We start from the raw sequence: 20579 nt of genomic DNA, 5'->3' as shown, positions 1-20579 counted from the left end.
GGAGAATGGGGGGTAATCTGCAGATAAGACATGATGGAATAGGATAATGAACATAAAGAGGCATTTGCCTTGGCAAGAAGGGCCTCCTCTTCCTGTGAAAGGGGTATAGAAAGAGATAGTGACAGAATGTAAGATGAGGAACAGGGGAGAAGAAGGTGCCCTCTGTGAGTGACTTCAATTTTTTCAGGTAAATATGAGGCATGGTTCTCATTTGAGGATGGGGAGAGGAGGAACTGTGGGAGGTTTGAGGAGGGATGAAAATTTTTGGAAAAGCTGCTTTTGGGAGTGGGATAATGGATCAGTTAGGAAAGCATGAAAGGACTGCCTTACCATAGTGAGAGCCCAGTTCAGATTATGTAAGAAACTTGCAGTAGACCTAGTGAAGCTTTTCTTAAGCTGTCAGAGATAAGGATTTCAAATTTAACCCTTCAAAAGATCTCTTTAAAAGGAAAACCTCATCTTAAATTTTCACCTATAAACAAGCAGTTTACTTTTCTCTTTCTTCCAGGGACCAGAAAGAAACCACTTCATCTGATTAGTTCTTCTGACAAATCTGGGTTAGATCTTTTAAAAGTGGAATATATCAAGGTATGAGTCTTTAAGATGTTTATATCATATTTCAAGTATATCTATAGGAAAGAGGAGAGAGTAGATTTCCAGAAGACTTTGAAAAAGACATCATTAATTTTCAAAATAGATCCTACCCTCTCCCCAACTACTCCTGCATTCCATTCACTTCACAGGGGTGTGGGCAAAAGATATGTGTGTGTGTGTGTGTGTGTGTGTGTACACATGCATACATGTATATATGTATGTGTATGTATATGTGTGTGTATGTACATGTATATATCACCATATCAATTAGATTGATGGAGCAACTCCTGAAATACACTGGCTTACTCTTAGTGTACTCATCGGCTTCCTTGTGCTTTACCCTCTTACACTTTTTGTGTTTGCAGGTGAACATTTTGTTAGCCATTTAGAGATAACTATAATTCTCCAGCTGAAAAAGTGTCCCTAAGTGGTTGCTTCTCTTACTATACTTTTTCTTTAAGACCCTGAAGGGCATGTTCTTCCAAGTTTTAAAGGAGAGTAGAGCTACTCACGTATCATTGCTAAATAAACATTTTAAACTTATTTCTATACTTAGATGTGTGATCTGGATAGGGTGGGCTCTCCTTCTGACAATATATTTCTTTTCCGTGTCTTTCTATAACTTCTCCTTAGAGGATCCCCTGAGGGTACTGAAGACCTTCCTCTTTTGACATTTCGAAGCTACCAGTGTAGCCTGTGGGTTGTCCAGCTGTTGTTCCTCATTCTGTATTCAGGATTGACCCACTTCTTTCTGGGATCATGCTATTCCTTAGCAATATTCTTTCTGCCATTTGTAGTATAGAAGTCATTTTGTTAATGTGTTGCAGTCAGTTTACAATAGTCTTCCTTATCTTTGGGTCACCAGCTATATTTTGTATACAACTTAGAAATAACTGATATTAGCCAAAAAGTTTGATTAAGAAGACTTTTTAGATTTGACTGCATTTCATATATTAGAACTTTTAATTTCTCTTTTAGGCTGACAAGAATGGACCTAGTTTTCAGAGTACTTTTGAAAACACCGAGCAAACATTTAAGGTAAATGAAAATTATGTTAAACAAAAACATCTCACTCAAGAGAGGTTATTACTTAAAGCCCTTTTTTGTTTCAGTTAAGGAATATTGTCAAAGTAGTTTTAATTTAAAATTTATTTTTTTTACATTGCATAAGATATAATTTAGTTAAGCTACTGGGTCAATATTCTAAATTGTACCCTAGAAAACCAAAAGGATTCTTTTCCCAAAGGTAGAAGCAATTTAAACCTAAATTTGGTTCCAAGAAAACCAGATATTACCCAGGTACTGGACAGACAGAACTAGATTTCATCCTATGAATCGACAATCATTTATTAAATGCCTACTGTGTGCCAGCCACTGTGCTAAGCATTGGAGATACAAAGTGAAAGTATCTTTGTACTCAAGAAGTAGAATATTCTTTTTAGGGAGAGTACATGTTCACATGCAAGTATTTGCAAAATATATAAAAATCAAGTTAATTTGGGTAGGGAAGTCACTTGCTATTGGGGAAAATCAGGAGGAGCTTCATGTATCTGTAGCACTTGAGCTGAGCTTGTTTGTTTTTTAAATTTTTCAATCAACAAGCTTTTACTTTTTCTATCCTGTATTCTATCCCTTTTTTTCTTTTCTTCTGTCCCTGCTACTATCCCTTCCCCAATGGAAAAAAAAGAAAGAAAAACAAAACTCATACAAATACGCAGAGTTAGCAAAATAAATTCCCATATTGGCAGTGTCCAAAAACCTGTATCTTATTCATCACCTATCTGTTAAAAAGAAAGTAGCATGCATTAGTATTGGTCCTCTGGAATTGTGGCTGGTCACTGCACCAATCAGAATTCTTAAGTATTTCAAAATTTTTGCCTTAAAATGATATTGTATTAATTATTCTTCTAGTTATCCTTGTGCTTATTGCTGTGCTTAGCACAGTGTCTGGCACATAGTAGGCATTTAATAAATGATTGTTGATTAATAGGGTGATATCTAGTTCTGTTTTCACTCTAAATCAATTCATACAGGTCTTTCTAGGTTTCTTTTGAAATTTACGCTATCATCATTTCTTATAGCAAAATATTCTACTACATTCATGTACCATATTTAATCCTTTCCTAATTCCTGAGTAGTTTTCCCTTAATTCCCAGTTCTCCTGAATAAAAAAGATTTACTATAAATGTTTTTTATACATTTAGGTCCTTTTCCTCTTTCTTTGATCTTTTTGGAATACTCCATAGAATGCTTCATAGTGATATCACTCAATCAAAGGTTCTGCATAGTGTTGTTACTTTTTGGGCATGCTTCTAAATTGCTTTTCAGAATGACTGGACCAATTAACAGCTCTGCCAACAGTGCATTAATGTGCATTTTTCTCACACCAACATTTATCTGTTTTTTTTTTTTGCTCGTCTTTGCCAAACTGAGAGGTGTGAAATGGAACCTTAGAGCTGCTTTAATTTGTATTTCTCTATTTGTTAGAGATTTGTCTTTTTGATATTTTGTATACTTTCTATTGCAAACTGCCTATTCATATCCTTTGTTCATTTTTATCATTTGTGGTAAGACTTACTCTTATACATTTGAACCTGCTTTTCACATGTCTTGGAAATGAAACCTTTATGAGAGAAATTTGTTGGAAAATTTTTTCCCCGGTTAACTATTTCTCTTCCAATTTTAGCTTTGTTGGTATTGCTTGTGCAGAACTTTCTAATTTTGTGTATTCAACAAATACATGTGATTATGTGTATGTATTATGATTATACTAGGATCTTCTTTATCCCTTGTTTGACTGTAAACTCTTCCCTTTTCTATAGTTACAAAAGGTAATTTTTCCTTGTTTCTATAATTTATTTATTATGTGACCTTATATCTAAGCCAAGTATCCATTTTGAGCAAATCTTGGTGTATGATATGAAGTGGTGGTCTCAACTTATTTTCTTCCAGACTGCTTGTTAGTTTTCTCAGCACTACTTATCCTTAGCCTAGCATATGAAGTCTTTAGGCTTATTCAACTATATTACGCCTCTAAATTTGCTTCGGTATGTTGTATTTCTAATTTGGTCTACAGATTGACCTCTTTTTTTTCTTTTAACCAATACCAAGTTAGTTGCTGATTTTTATTTTTTAGTGTAACTTGGAAGTCTGGTACTTCTGGGCCCCCTTCCTTTCCACCTTTCCCTCCCCCCCCCATTATTTTCCTTGATATTCTTGACCTTTTGTTCCTCCAAATGAATTTCATGTTTTCCCCAGTTCTATAAAATAATTATTTGGTAGTTTGATTAACATGATACGGAATAAATACATTGACTTAAGTTGCATTATCATTTTTATTGGGTTGGTACAGCCTGCCCATGAGCAATTATTCTTTCTCTAATTATTTAAGTCTGTCTTTATTTTTGTAGAGTGTTTTGTAGCTGTATTCATTTAATGGTTTCTTTCTCGGTATACTTTGGTATGTAGATTCCCAAATATTTTATAATTATTTAGATATAATTTTCCTTCTGTATCTTCCTCCTGGATTTTCTTAATAATATGCAGAAATCCTCATGACTTATATTGATTTGTCTTGACTAAGTTTAGAAGGAAATAAGGTATCCCAAGAGGCAAAGGTGAGGAGCGAGTACACAGCAATCAGTTACCAAGTGCTTATTAAGTTGCTACCATTTGCCAGGCATTTGGGGTACAAAGTTAAAAATTAAACAGTTTCTCATCTCAAGGAGATTATATTTTACTGGGGGAGGCAACATATGCATAGATAAGTATGTGTGAAATACAAAAAAAAAGCTAACGAAGAGCAGACACTAGAAGTTAGGTTATCAGGAAAAACTTCATCTATAAGGTGGTGCTTTAGGTGAACTTCAAAGGAAATGAAATATTCTAAGAGGTGGAGGTAAGAAGAGAGAACATTCTAGGCATGAGAAACAACAAACATGAGAAAACACAGGGAGCTATGAATTTTAGGTTGCTTGTCTGAGGAGTAAAGGAGTTAGTATTAGGTTCAGAAACAACTACTTTCATTATCCATTAAGAGTATAAATTCATCAGAACAATTCTGAATTTAAACGACATATTCTTTAAGTGCCTTAGTACCTTAAAAAAAATCAGTATTTCTACTTCTGTCTTGATTCTCTTTGCTCAGTTTAATTTCTTCCATTTGTTCAAGGTTTTTAAGTGACACCTTGGAAGGGGTTCAGATTTATAAGATTTATGTAGTCACTCGATAAAATACTTTTCTAAGTTTTGAATTTTTCTTTTCATGAACTTTTTACTTTTAATTATTCAGCTTTATTTTTGTCAGCCCATTTAGCAACTGAGAACTCTTATGTATGCTTTTATGTCATCATTCACATGGAATCATTTTTGCAAATCCAGTATTTTACTGATTGTTGTTGTTGTTATTGAGTCATTTAGTCATGTCCAATGTCCAGGGTTTTATAGACTTCAATTTTTAGCTTTATTTTTTGTATGACAATGATAGAAAATGCTCCAAACAAGAAACAGTTTATATCGTGAAGATTAGGATTACCAACAGAAAAGAATTAAAAAACTGTTGGGTAAGGAAGCTGTTGAGGTGCATTAATCTTCTGATTTCCTCTTGAAGGCTTTTGTTGTCATGTGAAAAAGAAAGTTCAAGCTGCACTTATATAATTATACACCCCTGTCCTGTAGGGATGAATGGTGTACATTTTTTTTCTCACCAAAGGGTTAATTTTCTTTTTTTTTTCCCCTTGAAAAAGGTGGCCTTTTCGTCTTTAAATCTCTTACTGCAAACACAAGCCCTTCTGTCTTCTATTAATTACCTGACAACTGTTATCCCATCAGAGGGCCAAACTGTTGCTGAGACAGAGTCACAACTTCATAGTGAAAAGCAACTAAAAAATATTACTCTGAAGAAAGGTATGATGAACACTTATTATTTCTAAGTAAGATAATTAAAGAGTTATTTACTAAATTTGGCATTTCTCCTAGATCTCTGATAGGCTTTTCTAATGTTTAAAGTCTAGAGTTTATTCTTATAGATCTTGAAAGAGTTTGACATTATTTTAACAAAATTGTGGTTCAACATTTTGTATTTCAGGGGAGAATTAGTGCTTCAGTTACAAATGTATATTTAAGGATTAACAAAAAGACTACATTTTCAATATTGACTGCTTACTAGGATATTAGATTATGAAGTTTAATTGAATCTTAAAGACTGAAGTCAGTTATGTTATGCTTACTTTTACTAACCCAGAGTTAAACTTGAAGAAGAAAAAAAAATCACCTTAAATATGTATTTTTTACTTAATTTAAAAAATCCAAAGATTTTGAATTATTAAAAGCCATTCAGAAATATATGTTTTTTAAATTTTCAGTGACTGTACCCTCCAAAGATAATGACATTTTTAATTTCAAGCTGTTTGCGAAGTTGAATGCTTTCTGTGTCACTGTATGTGATGAAAAGCACAGTATCGCTGAAATAAAGATTCAAGGTAAAAATATCAACTGAATTCAATATTTTTGAAGAGACAATTATTTTTCGGTAGCAGTATAAAAGTGTGATTTATTTTTCAGGACTTGATTCCTCCCTTTCTCTTCAGTCAAAAAAGCAGTCACTTTTTGCACGACTAGAGAATATAACCGTCACAGATGTTGATACAAATACAGTTCATAAACAGGTATATGAACTTAAATAAATATTAAATATTTTTATGATTGAATAGGTGTTTTTCTTGTTGTTAGAAGATGTGTGTTGAGTTCAGGGTCCTTTACCTGTGTGACCAAGGGCAGCCTCTCTGCACCTTACTTTCCACGTCCTTGGAAAAGAGAGGTAGTAATTTTACTGCCTACCTAATAGGGTTGTGAAGAAAGCACTTAAGTGTAAGTTTATGATGATAATAAGAATAAAGTCCTATAAAAATGTGGGTATTTTGTTAATGACTTGTCCACTAGAATAGGATCACAGCTGGAAGAGAGGGATGGTAGAGATCTTCTTGCCCAACTCCCTTATTTCATAGGTGTAGAAATTGAGAGCCAAAGGTGTGAAGTGACAGAATCTCATAGGTAGCCAGAATAGGTGGCAATCAGAACTAAGGACCTCTGGCTCTGAATGTAGCTCCCTAGAGCATGGACATAATAGATGCAGAACTAATAAGTCAAGTATTTATTAAGCATCTACTCTATGCCAGGCCCTGGAGATGGGAAATGAATCAATCCGGACTCGGTGGAGCCTGACCTCTGACTTAGGCCCTGTCCTGTAATCATAGCCTCTCCCCCTTGTACAAGTGTACTGGCTCCTGGGAATCAGGCCAACTGGTCAAAAACCACATACTGTGTGAATTAGGGACACACATATGCCATAACTACCTTCGATGTTGTCCCTAAAGGAAGGGCAATGTCACCCCTGCTTGCCTCACTTGACTCCACTGTTACTGTTCTTTCCCCTTGGACTTTTTGCTCTTTGTAAATATCTGTAGCCAGTCTCTCAGTAATACATCATAGCCTTCCTTTTGCCTGCTAGCATAAGTCACAGGGAGAAGTTTTCCTCTCCTCAGCTGCCCCATGGTCCTAGCTAGCACAGGGAAGGCCTCCCAGGAGAACTTACAGGATGTTGTACATGGCACCCCTTGGATTCCCTTCTGTCTCCTCATTTGGGTTCACTTCTCTCACTTTATTGACGTTCTGTGGCAACAGGTCATATATAACATTATGGGAAGCACCAAGGCATAAGATGATTGCTTTGGACTCAGGAAAGACAGGGAGTCAGATGGTACCTCTGATGCCCATCACGAGCAAGTTACTTTACTTCTGCAGCCCATAGGCTACTCTTCTGTAAAATGGACACAATAATATATACAGTGATTTTTTTTCAGGCTGTCTCAATAGTGGGCAATGAAGTCTTCCGTTTTAATTTGGATTTGTATCCTGATGCTACTGAAGGAGATGCTTATGCTGACATGTCTAAAGTGGATGGTGTAGTGTCCCTGAATGTGGGATGTATTCAGATAGTCTATCTTCATAAGTTCCTCATGTCACTCCTGGTAATACCATAATTTGTATCTTTCATTTTCAAGTTGGCGATGTTTGCACACTCAGACACTGAAAATTCTAGATGCTTGGAGGTTTTGTGCTAGATATATTACATATACTGATAGTATTTATGTTTTAATATGTTGTATTCCTATGTTCAGGTAGCTGAGTTGTGTGAGTCATATAGTCATTTGGGCTATGATTGGTAAACTCCAACTAAAACCTAGTGAAGTGAAGGTAGTTGATTCAGAGACTATGTTAAGGCAATTTATTTTTGGTCTGTTCCATGGCCACAGACTTCTGACCCTGTCAGGAGTCTCATAGATAGGTGCCATCATTTAGTAGAAACACACATGCAGGAAAAATGTTTCTTAAATATTTTGTAAACTAAAAACGACTTTAAGTGTCTGGTAACATAGTAACATCTGAAGGCCATCTTACATCTGACATTTTATTTATGTTTTTTATTTGAATAGAATTTCTTGAACAATTTTCATATGGGTAAAGAAGCACTGAGCACTGCCACCGCCCAAGCTGCAGAAAAGGCTGCCACAAGTGTGAAAGATCTTGCCCAGAGGAGTTTTCGTGTTTCTATCAGTATTGACTTGAAGGCACCAGTTATAGTCATTCCACAGTCTTCCATTTCCTCTAATGCAGTGGTGGTTGATCTTGGATTGATTAGAATACAAAACAAGTTTAGTCAGGTGTCTGGTGAAGACTGCTTACTCCCTCCAGTAATTGACAAAATGGTTGTGCAGCTAACAGAGGTTAAACTTTCTAGGTATGATCTTTTAGTATTGATTTATTTATGTCTTTTACCAATGCCTTTCCACAGAATTTCGTGATGCCAATTTACCACATTGGAACTTGTTTTAATTTAAATTATATATCTGAAAGCACATTTAATGAGACCCTATCCAGGAGAAAGAATTACTGAAATACCAAGGAGATGTTTTTGTAAAATAATTCCACGGCGTTAATCCTGAAGAAAGCTTTTTGAGGATCCATTTTAACTTGAAAGATGACTGTGTATGTAATATGTAAAATGCAGAGTATATTAGTTCAGTTATGTTCTTGGATAAAACTCATGACTTAGATAAAATGCGTTAATAGGTATTTAATATTTCTTGATGAAGCAATAAAAAATATTTAGTAAGTACTTAACTATGTGCAAGGTGCTGTGCTAAGAACTGAATATACAAACACAAAAACAAGAAAGTACTTTTCCTTCTAGGAGTTTCCTTCTAAGAGGAGACAATACATAGAGGGGAGTGGTGGCTAGGGGAGTGTGTCTAAGTCTGGGATATCACAGGCATAGTGAATGGACCTTTATAAGAGTTGCTTTCTGTGCCTTCTTTGGAAACAGTGGTAATATTGTTTTGATGGTGGTTCCCAGAGCAAGAGTTGTGAGAAGTAGCAGAGGAGGGGCTGTTGAGATGAGGAAGCGGGTAGGATGTTTGGCAAGACAGCCAGAATAGATGACTAGATAAGACGAAGGCATATGTTCTGATCTGCATCAGGCTAGATATTGTTGACTATAATCATGCTTATGTCTCTGTAATGGTTTTTGTAAATTCTGTAATTCTAATCAGTTCTGCCCTCTAATGATCATTACTTTATTACTTAATTTCTTTTAATAATTTCTTTTTATTATAAGTTATCTTTATTTTTTTTGGAGGGAGGAAAGCAAGGCAATTAAAGTTAAGTGACTTGCCCAAGGTCACACAGCTAGTAAATGTGTCAAGTGTTTGAGGCTGGATTTGAACTCAGGTCCTCCTGACTCCAGGGCCAGTGCCCTATTCACTGCGCCACCTAGCTGCCCCTTAATAATTTTTTAATAGATCGATTTTTGAAAGTCCTAAAAATGCAGTGCTGGTAATGTGTTAAGTATTTCAAGTCAAAATGTTAATCATTTTTCAGAACAGTGATTTTGACTTTTCTTTAGTGAAAGTAGCCACTGGACATGGACTCAAAAGTCTTGTGTTCTAGTCTTGGCTCCTTAAAATATACCTGAGGATGTCATTAAATTGCTGATCTTCAATTTTCTTGCCTGCAAAACAAGGATAGTAATTTTTATACCACCTGCTTCTAGGATTTTTGGTGAAGAGTACTTTGGAAAAAAAGTTTTATGAATGTGAACTATTATCAGTAGAATGTCGTAATTGGTGAGCATCAGTTTCAGGTTTTTATACTTTGATATTTCATTAGAACAGTGATTCAGCCAGGTGTCTCTCATCCTGATATTCAACTGCTGCACCCTATTAATTTGAATATTTTGGTGAATCGGAATTTAGCTGCAGCTTGGTATCACAAAATTCCTATAATGGAAATTACAGGACATCTTGATACAATGAATGTAAGTATAAATATGTATTTGTATATTTATTTCCCTTTTTGAAATTTCTGAAATATGGAGAATTATTTATTATATTTATAAACACAAATGATATTTATTCATTGGCTTGAAAAAAATTGTAGAAAAATATTTGGCAGGTTGTCTAAAGAGAATTTTTCAGATTTTGAGTGGGTCTAAATTTTTAAGTATTACTTCTTATTGTTTTCTAGAAGTACGCTTTACCCGGTATATTCTGTGTGTGCACATACACACACACACACACACACACACACACACACACGCACACAGAGAAAAATACATTTAAGGTAATCTGAGTAGTAAAAGGAAAACAAAGTGTTTTAACACAACTGGAAAGCCATTTGTACTAATTATTTAGACAGTGGAGTTTTATCCATTTAAAGAAATTTATCTTTTTCCGTTTTTTTTAGGGGGGGAATGCTGGGCAATTGGGGTTAAGTGACTTGCCCAAGGTCACACAGCTAGTAAGTGTGTGAAGTATCTGAGGCTAGATTTGAACTCAGGTCCTCTTGACTCTAGGGCCAGTGCTCTACTCACTGTGCCACCTAGCTACCCCTTCTGTTTGTTTTAGTTAGTTTGATGCCTGCATGATTACTTTTCCAGTAGGGGTAAAATAATTTACTATCCATATATATATATATATATATATGTGCTAGTCTTAAGTAAAATTTTCATATGGAACAATGGTGAAATACTTGAACCTGGATTGATATGATTTGCTCAATTAGTGCTTTGATGACCTTATCCTATGATCTAGATTAATACACATCTAATGAATTCTTTATTGTAGGCTTATTATAATACACATGCATACATGTATATATTCACTACACTTCTGCAAATGTTATTACCTTACAGGTTGGCCTAAATCAGGATGATTTGAGTCTTCTGCTTAGGATATTAGAAGAAAATCTTGGGGAGGCTTCTGCAGGGCCGGATAAAATAGAACCAAGAATACAAGAGAAAAGTAAGAGACCAGTTAATACAGAAATAATATTCCTCTTCCCCCACCCCGAACCATTTCCCACGTTCATAATTATATTATAACTATATTCCTGTTTATTTATTGAAGGGAAGCTTGATATAATTAAAATAATACTAATAATAGCTGATGTTTACATAGAACCTAAAGGTTTACTAAGTGTTTTTTGGATGTTATCTCATTTGATTTTCACAACAACCCTGTGAAATGAGTATTATTATTATTCCCCACTTTACCTATGAAGAAACTAAAGCTGAGATTAAATGCTTTGTGCAACATCACAAAGTAAGTGTCCGAGGTAGAATGCTAACCTAAATTATCCTAACGACAAGGCTGTCACTCTGCCATCTATACCATACTTAGCCCTTAAGAAAAGATGACCAGATATGGAACTCAGACAGAAAACTGGACTCAACCAATGAGGAAGAAATACAAAGGGGAAAAAAGGTTATAACAAAATATTTCAAGAGGAAAAAAATTTCAATTAAAAATCTAGCACATAGGCAACTATAAACCAACAGGGAAGATACTAAAAAGAAGAAAGAATGAACACTAAATCCTCAAAGAGTTTATAGAACTGTCTTTATAAGCACTATAAATACAAAAGAAATTGAACCAATGCCTGATGAAAAACAGAACCCGGGGAACCAATAACAACATTTTCCAGGATGGTGTGAAAGAGAAATGAAAAGCCTAAACAATTTTAGAAGGGAATAAATGTCAGAACTTTTAATATTCATAGCAGAAATAGTTATCTGATTGGAAAGCTTGCCATGATGGCAAGTTTTCCAAAGAATAAAAAGATAGTAGATTTGGAATATAAAATACAGAGAGGCAGTCTGGAAGAAAATAAACAAAAGGCAAGAACTTTAAAAGAACTCACATCTTTGCATAAATTACTTTGGGAAAGGAGATACAGAAGTGAGGATCTAAAGTCTCCCAGGAGAACTTGCCAAATACCAATAATAATTATAACAACACTAGCTAACATTTATATAGTGCTTTAAGGTTTGCACAGAATAGTACATAAGTTATCTCATTTGATCATCACGCCTTGAACACCATAATATAGGAAGTAATACAGAAAACTGCCCAGAATTCTTCCACAGGAAAAAAATAGAGTATGTATTTAAAGAATCCACAGATCCAGGAAAGAAATACAATGAAATAACCTATACTTCAAACTCCAAGACACACAGTGGTTAAATTTAATAGTTTCATTGACAAATAACAAATTCTATGTCCAGTAAGAAGAAAAATCTTCAAATATAATTGAAAGGAAATCCCAATAATACAAGTCTATTCTTCACTCAGTAAAAATTGCAGAAGGGAATAGGGTAATATATTCCCCCCAAAAGTGGAGGAGCTCAAGCTGCAACTCAGAATGATATATCTGTAAAATTGAACCTAATTGTCAGTAGAAAAGATGGATTTGCAACAAAAAAGTACATTTAAGGCATTTCTGCAAAAAAAAATATAAGCAGAATATTCATATTGCAAACAAAAGATAAAAAAGTACAACTCCCAAGGCGGGGGTGGGGGGGTGGGGGGGAATAACAAAATAACTTGCTTCATCTCTACAGAGTCATTTTTTAAAAAAGACCAATGTGGGAAAAGAAACAACGACAGCAACAACAATAAAAAACAGGAGGGATCATTAAGTGATTTTTTTTAACTATACAAGGATAAAGATGAAACTGAAAGATGAAAATTGAATTTTTAATGAAACTTAAAGATACAGAAGTAAAGGAGGGAGAAATAGGACTGAAGTGCCATGGATTAAACCCCACAACCTCCATGGGTGAAGCAGTATATTTTGTGAGAAAAAATTGCAAAATTGGAAGATACATAAATGGGGAGAGAAGAGTTGTGAAGGGCAGAAGGGAATATGTGATAAGCCTTCATTAAGTCTGGGGGTGAAGAACAAAAGAAAGATAACTTATTTAGTCTCAACAAGAAGATAGGACTTAGGAAAATGGAAGATGTGGAAAGAGGTGGGCATTGAAATGGAAATGAATTGGAGAGGCTTCAATGGGAGTAGGGTTAGGGATTTCACTGAAGGCTTTACATGGGGGAAGAGGTGTTTGTCTGTGCTGACAATTGATGCCTTATAATCTGAGAATAATTGTTGCACAAAGAGATCAATTTAGCCTCAGGAGAAAGAAAATTGGAGCTCTGGGGAGAAGCTAGCATTAAGAAGAATGGGAGAATACAGACCTAGAGTTGAGAATCCCTGGCAGTTGGGAAGGAGAATGATTATGGGGAGGGCAGGAGGTATATTTGGGACATGATAACGTCTATCACAGCTTAATGCTTTTATCTATATTACTTCCCTCTTGAATTTTTAAGAGTTTGGTACAGCAGGAAAAAAAAGGTAAGATGGGGCAAGATCTACATAGAAATTGCTTAGAAGAGGGAGTTTAGGCTTGATACTTCAGAAGCTTTAAATCCTTAAAGAACACAGATTTAAGAAAAATGTGGTTGTAGAAGATTGGTCAAAGAATCAACATTCAGAACAGATGGACCAACAAGAAAACAAGATAAATCCTGAGAAAAAGATGCAAGAAAAGATGTTTTTAAAAACTAACAAAAGAAGTTGGAGGGGAGGAGATAATTTGAATTAATCACTTGACTAAGGGGGGAAAAGAAGAAGAATTCAATAAATAAAATAAATAAATAAATAGAAACCCTGAGATTAGAGAATGAATTGGCAAATAGGAGGGTAGGAATTGGTGAGGGAAGAGAGCTTATGGGAATATGGTAGCACAAAACTAGTTTAAGCAAAACTAATTATAGGGGCCAAGTTGTAACTTAAAAGAGAAAGGAGAACAAAAAGTCTTTTTAAAAGCAATATTAGGGACACAAATGGAAGAAAACATAAAACTCATTCTCATATTTTTGAATGTGAATGGATTGAACAGTTCAACCTAAAAAAAAAGTGACAGAAAAAATATCTCAAAAGCAAAAATAAGGAGAATCAAAGTGAGAAAATTTAACTCAGTTTTTTTTGTGCATTAGGTAAATCCAAAAAAGCAGGAGTTGCAATTGTGCTATCAAAGTAAAAATAAAAATACACAGTATAAGTAGTGATAAGCAAGGGAGTTACGTTATACTTAAGGAACCCATATACAAGGAGCCAGTATCAATATTAATTTAAACTTACATGTCTCAAAAGGCATGGCATCTGAATTTATAAAAGAAAGTCAGCCAAATTGCAGAAAAGCATGACACAATGATAAGTGACTTCAATGTTTCTCTTTCAGCATTAGACAAATCTAACAAAAAATAAGCAAAAGCAGACAATATAGAACAAATTGATGGAGAATTTACAGATAAAAGTTTTATAGAACCTCCTGAAAGAATGTTTCTTTTCCTTAGTACCACATGGCACTTTTATAAAAATGCAGTGTATATTAAATCATGGTTAAGTTGCAAAGAGATGTTGAAAAGCAGAGTACTAAACACATCCCTTGTAGCCCATAATGCATTAAAAATAATATTTCATTCAAGGTTCACAAACAAAATAACAGATCTAAAGGGAAACTTAATAATGAAATCCTAAATAATAAATGATTTTAAATGACAAATAGAAACAACTATTTGACAGTCAATAGTAAAGATGAGACACCATACTAAAATTTCTGGGTTGCAGCTAAAGCAATCCTGAGAGAATAATTATATCCCTAGGAAGAGATGCTAACAAAATTAGAGTAAGTATTAATCGAATATATATTTAAACAATTTAGAAATCCAACAAACAAACAAAAATATACACAAAAGAGGGAATATTGAAGTTTAGATGATAAATGGGTAAGTTGGAAATAAAAAAGATAGAATTGATAAACAGTTAAACTAGTACTTTTTAAAGACTAAAAAGATTAATAAATACTATCCAACTTGGTTCAAAAGAAGATGGAAAATCAAATAAAAAATTTAGTAAGTACTGTTACAAGATTAGAAGAAATAAAAATTATTAGAACTTAATATGAAGTTATATGACCTCAAAACTGGGATTACCTCCAAAAATATAAAATGCCGAAACTAACAAAACACTTAATAAAATAGAGATTTTATTCCAGTCTCAGAAACGGAGGTAGAATTACAAAGGGACTACCAAAGGAAAAAAAACCTTTTGGTCCTGATGGATTCACTGGAAAATTCTATTAAACTTTTAAGGAAAAGTTAATATTGATATTACAACTTTTTCCCCCAAAAATTGAGATTTTATTAATCAGGGTACAATAAAGCTATTGAACTATGAGCCATAGATTATTCAGGGCTGCACAGTATTAGGTTTTTATTGAAACAATAGAGAATATATTTGGATTTGCTATTTTAGCGCGAGCTCTGTGGTAGCTCGGCTTCATTTACTAAAGCATTTATGTAAATTTCTGTGCTTGTAGTGGGCTCCATAAATTGCACTGCAGGCCACATGTGGCCTGTGGGCTGCATTTTGGACAGCCCTGGATTATATTATGGAGTTATGCAATATTATTAATGAGTATCTATTAGAAATTCTTAAATAAAATCCTGGCTAAGTGACTACAGCAATTTATTTAGTAAATTATTTATTATGATCAGGTGATTTAACACCAGGGATGGTTCAACATTAGGAAAACCAGTAACATACTTAATCAAATTTTTAAAAAATTCCGATCTGCAATTGTCTCAATAGATGAATGGAAAACCTTTGACAAAATAGCATTCGTAATAAAACCTCAACACAGTATATGTGTAGAGAGACCATTATTTCAATATGATTATATATGTATCTATGTATATATGTATATGTGTATATATATGTATATATGTGTATATGTATGCGTGTGTATATATATATATGTACATATACATATATATATAGTGTGAGTCTGTCTATCTTGCCAAAAGCAAGCATTATATGCAATTGGGAAATGAAGCTTAAGAAAGGATGTTTTGGGGGGCGGAGCCAAGATGGCAGCTGGAAAGCAGGGACTTGCTTAAGGTCTCCCCAAGGTCCCACCAAACACCGATAAAAAATGGCTCTGAACAAATTCTAGAGCTGTGGAACCCATGAAATAACAGAGGGAAGCAGGGCTGAAGCCCAGGACAGCCTGGATGGTTGCTGGGGAGGGTCTATTGCATGGAGCTGAGAGCAGTGCAGAGCAGAGCCTAGCGTAGGCTGCACCAGGACCAACCAGACTGGGAGCTGGGCAGAACAGGCCATAGGACTCTGAATCAGTGAGCTGTGGCATTTACCAGACTTCTCAACCCACAAATGCCAAAGACAACAGAGCAGGCTAATGGGAAACTGCTGGATCTGGGTGAGAGGAGTGCACAGTCGGCCCCAATCCTGGGGCGGCGGAGGTGGTGCAGCTCTGTGGCTGCTTCCAGAGCTCCAGCTGCAGTTGCTTCTGGCCCCAGGCCCACCTGGTGGGAGGAATTAAATGGCAGATCAGAGCGGGAGTGCAGAGCCTCCTTGGATCTCGGTGGCAATCCTGGTTGGCGGTTCTTGGGGGAGGAGGAGCAGTGGTGTGGCAGAGCTTGCTGTGTAGAAGTAGCTCTGAAAACAGCAGCGCAGCTCCTAAAGCTTGGGACAAAGTACTCTCTACTCTACAAGCAGTCATACACTGACAAAAAGCTCAAAGGTCAAGTAGTTGACTGGGAACATGAACAGGCAGCAAAAACAAACTCAAACTCAGACTTTGGGGAGAAAATTTGTAAGTCAAAATCTTGTGGAAATCCTGAAAACTAAAAAATATTAAATAATAAAATATTGAATTAAAAAAAAGAAAGGATGTTTCCTTTTCTCAGTACTATTTGATGTAATTCTAGAAATTATAACAATAAGAATAAAGAAAGAGAATGAAATTCAATGTATAATGATAAGTGAAGTAGAGACAAAAGTATTCCTGTTTGCTGATGACTTGATCTTTTATTAAGAAAATCCCCAGGGATTTAGCAGAGAAATTAATGGAGACAAATCCAGCAACATTATAGGCTACAAAATAAATTCACAAAAGTCGACAGCATTTCTATATGATACAAAATCCAGTAGGCAACAAAAGAAAGTTAAATCCCATTCAAAATAACTAAAAAATACCTAAAATATTTGGGAGTCAACCTGCCAGCATTCATTATCTTTATAGGACTAATTACAATGGCTTCTTCAAGAAATAAAGAATAACGTAAATAGCTACAAATACATTTAATGCTCATTATTGGACCATGTAAATGTAATGAAAATGATAGTACTGCCAAGGTTCATTTATAGATTTTTTGAGTTAAAATTTATTTGGAGGAATGAAAGAACTATAATATCAGGGGAAATGATGAAATCATACTAATAAATTGCAGTCCTATGGAGAAGGGGCCCACCATCCCTGCTATCGCTGCCACCACCATCTATCAACCAGTTGCCATGTAAAGGCAGCCTCACAGAAGTAGCCAGGCATCTTGAGGAAGAGAAAGGAAGTGGCATGTGCCAGGTAGATCAAATGGACACTATTTCCTCTAATACTACATTCTCTTCAGACACCATTATAGACAACGTATGACCCAAATTCCCTAAACCACTAGGGTAGCAGTCCATCCTGCTCCTACCACCAACCCTGCTTTTAGTTCTCCGAATACTCCTACCAGATGCCACCAAGCCACCCTAGCAGAAGCAATAAGAGGAAGAAGAGAGAGAGATGGGAGGCAGCATGCGCCAGGTGAATCAAACCACTTCCATGACCTTGAATTCCACCTCTCAGACCCCAGTGGAGGCAGCCTAGGACTCAGATCCCTGGGTCTGAAGCTTGGGAAGTAGCATCAAACCCTTACCACTCCACCCCCTGAACAACGGTCCTGTTTCCACTGTGGTTTTATTAGTGGAAATAATTGTTGCGAATTGTGCATTTTGATCTGTTTTGGTGCTGTTTCCCAAGGATCATGAAGGCCTTTCTTGCAGCTGAAACTGCCTTTATATGTTATCTCTTCCTATTAGAATATGAGCTCCTTGAGAGGAGGGGCTGTCTGGCTTTTCTATTTGTATTTCCAGTGCTTTGAATAGAGTTAGAAGCAATCATCAAAATAATTTGATACTGGTTAAAAGACAAAAAAGTCAAGCAATAGAAAAGACAATACAAAGTATAATCAGAAATAATTTAATTCAATAATCCAGTGTTTGATAAACTTGAAAACATAAATTACTAAGGAAAGAATATTTACTAAAAACTGTTAGGATAACAGGAAAGCAGACTGGCCAAAAATTAGGATTAGACTAAGCATCTTGTACTGTATTCTACAATAAATTCAAAATGGGTGCATGTCCTCAATATTAAAGATTTTGCCATAAATCTTTTGCCATTTTATTGTTTTTGAAATCTTAACAAATGCCAGATAAAATGAGCATTCTATGTATACTGTAGAAAAAAGAGCATTGTTTGTAAAACTGCAAATCTTTTATGTAGAGTATTTCTGTTACAACTTAATAGTGTAATATTCAAAGCTGTTCTGATTGTCAGTGATTCTAATCTTCCTTCTCTTCACTGTCACCATCCCCCCATTGGAAAAAAATAAACAGAAAATAAACCCTTGTAATGAAAATATATATATGGTCAATCAAAACAAATTCCCACCTTAGATATGGCCAAAATGCGTATCTTTTTCTGCATCTCAAGTCCACTCACCTTTTTTACATAAGTTTTTGTGTAAGTCAAATCAGGGCATTTAGGAAAAGAAAGAGAGTGGTTGACTTGGAAAAATCATTGTATCAAAAATCTCTGATCAGGGTCTGATATACAAGATATCCAGACAAGTGTCAGAAACATATAAGACCAAAAGCCACTCTCCATTAGGCAGATGTTTAAAACAAATTGGCAAAGAGTACAAAAGATGGAAATAGTGTTGGAGGGGTTGCAGAAAGGTAAACCTACAAATGCATCGCATTACTGGCAGAGCATTTGAATTGCTACAGCCGTTTTGGAAAGCAATTTGGAATTTTGCAAACAAAAATGATCAAAATGTCCATATCCTTTGGCCCAGAAATTACACTAATAGGCTTATGCCCCAATGTGGTCAATGGCAGAAAGGTTACATGTACATTAAAATATTTATAGCACTTTGGTGGTATCCAAGAACTAGAAAGAAAATAGGCCTCCATCTTTTGGGGACTGACTAAATCAATTCTGGTATGTTAGTTTGATTAAGTATGAATATACTGCAGCAAATAATTTACATGATGAATATAAGAAAGCCTGGAAGGATTTATATGAACTGATGCAGAGCAAGTAGAAAATAAACACATTGACTACACAAAGTAAAGAGAGCAGCAACAACACAATTGAAAATGAATGTTGGGAAATTTTAATACCAAAGCTTGGACTCAAAGAATAGACCTCTTCCCTCTTTCCCATGTAATACCAGACTTTTTTGATGTGTTGATGGTTTTGCTGACCTTTTTTTCTGGCTCTTTAAATTCTTTGTTATCTTTTCTTTTGGAAGAAACATATGCGCAGACAGTGAGGAAATGCAGATGATATTAAAACAAAAGATATCAACAAAAATTTATGTAAAATGTATCTCTTATACTAATCATTTTTAATAAAGCCAATTTTATTTAAGGTACTGGTACACAATTTCAGATAAAGTTCCTCAACAGGTAAAAGTTGATGTAAATATGTAGGAGAATATGAGAAACTGAAATATAAGAAGAGAGATAATTAACACTACTTTTTTAAAAAGGTAATTTAATTAGGATTTTTGGAATGTGATATAACCAAATCCTCCTAGTCTTTAATGTTTAGTTTGTAATTGTAAAAATAACTTTATTTTAAAATTCTGTGGCTATTTTAGGACAGAATTAAATAATTTTTGTTCCTTTTTTATGAATTTATTTAGGTAAAGTTAAAGAACATTTTGAGAAGTTCACATCACAACAAAGTTTACATATGTCACAAGAAATTCTGCCTACTGGAGTTGAAGAAATTGTGCCAAAAGATGTCACTAACGTGCTGCTAAAATTTGAAATTAAAGAGGTGTGTGTGTGTGTGGGCATTTATAACTACTTTTTGACAGAGGATAGTTGCAAGCTTGGAATTACTTTTAGAAATTTGGAATTATGCAGCTCTTTGGAAGTAAAAATATCCCCATTACTAATTTAGTCTTTCTGGAACTCCTGTGCTTCCATGGCTTTGTATACTCCCTTCCATGATCACAATCCTTCCATGACTTCCTATCCTGTGGGGCTCTTGTCTATGTCCTAGGGAGGGGTCCCCTACTGTTCTTTATCACTTGACGTTGTGGAGATGCCAATACAGCAGGTGCCCCATCCTTGGGTCATCTCTTACTCTTACACTAAAACTAGCTCCCCTTTTTGTGCAGACTGACATCTGTCTGGGGGCATCATCTTTTTTTGCTCCTTTTCCTGTACAGCTCTTTGCTGGTAATGTGCTGTAGCCTACTGAGGTAAACCATGTGCTTCTTGTCTTGAGAAGCGTGTACAGTAGCTTGTCTTTGTCTCAGTGATGTTTTTAAATCCTTATGTTGGGAATGCTTACCAAGCTTTGGCTGTATTTAAGGAATATATCTCAGAGGGAAAATTTTAGCATGATCTATGACTTAATTTGTAAAAAGTAAGATGAGACTTGG

The 20579-nt window shown here is 35.1% G+C and overlaps 1 protein-coding gene across 1 annotated transcript in view; it reads left to right on the top strand.

The window, feature by feature from the left end:
• Positions 1-20579, top strand: part of VPS13C (vacuolar protein sorting 13 homolog C) — a 185227-nt gene that overhangs the window by 69849 nt on the left and 94799 nt on the right. The window contains exons 29-38 of the mRNA XM_036734600.1: positions 509-588; positions 1573-1632; positions 5340-5499; positions 5958-6074; positions 6157-6260; positions 7455-7622; positions 8088-8392; positions 9820-9967; positions 10844-10952; positions 19830-19966. Of these exons, the coding sequence (XP_036590495.1) occupies positions 509-588; positions 1573-1632; positions 5340-5499; positions 5958-6074; positions 6157-6260; positions 7455-7622; positions 8088-8392; positions 9820-9967; positions 10844-10952; positions 19830-19966 (1388 nt within the window). The remainder of the gene's footprint in view (positions 1-508; positions 589-1572; positions 1633-5339; positions 5500-5957; positions 6075-6156; positions 6261-7454; positions 7623-8087; positions 8393-9819; positions 9968-10843; positions 10953-19829; positions 19967-20579) is intronic.

The sequence above is a fragment of the Trichosurus vulpecula genome, chromosome 8, assembly GCF_011100635.1.
Source record: "Trichosurus vulpecula isolate mTriVul1 chromosome 8, mTriVul1.pri, whole genome shotgun sequence".
Lineage (NCBI taxonomy): Eukaryota > Metazoa > Chordata > Mammalia > Diprotodontia > Phalangeridae > Trichosurus > Trichosurus vulpecula.
The sequence above is the reverse complement of the archived record's forward strand: the minus strand, read 5'-3'. Positions and strand labels throughout refer to the sequence as shown.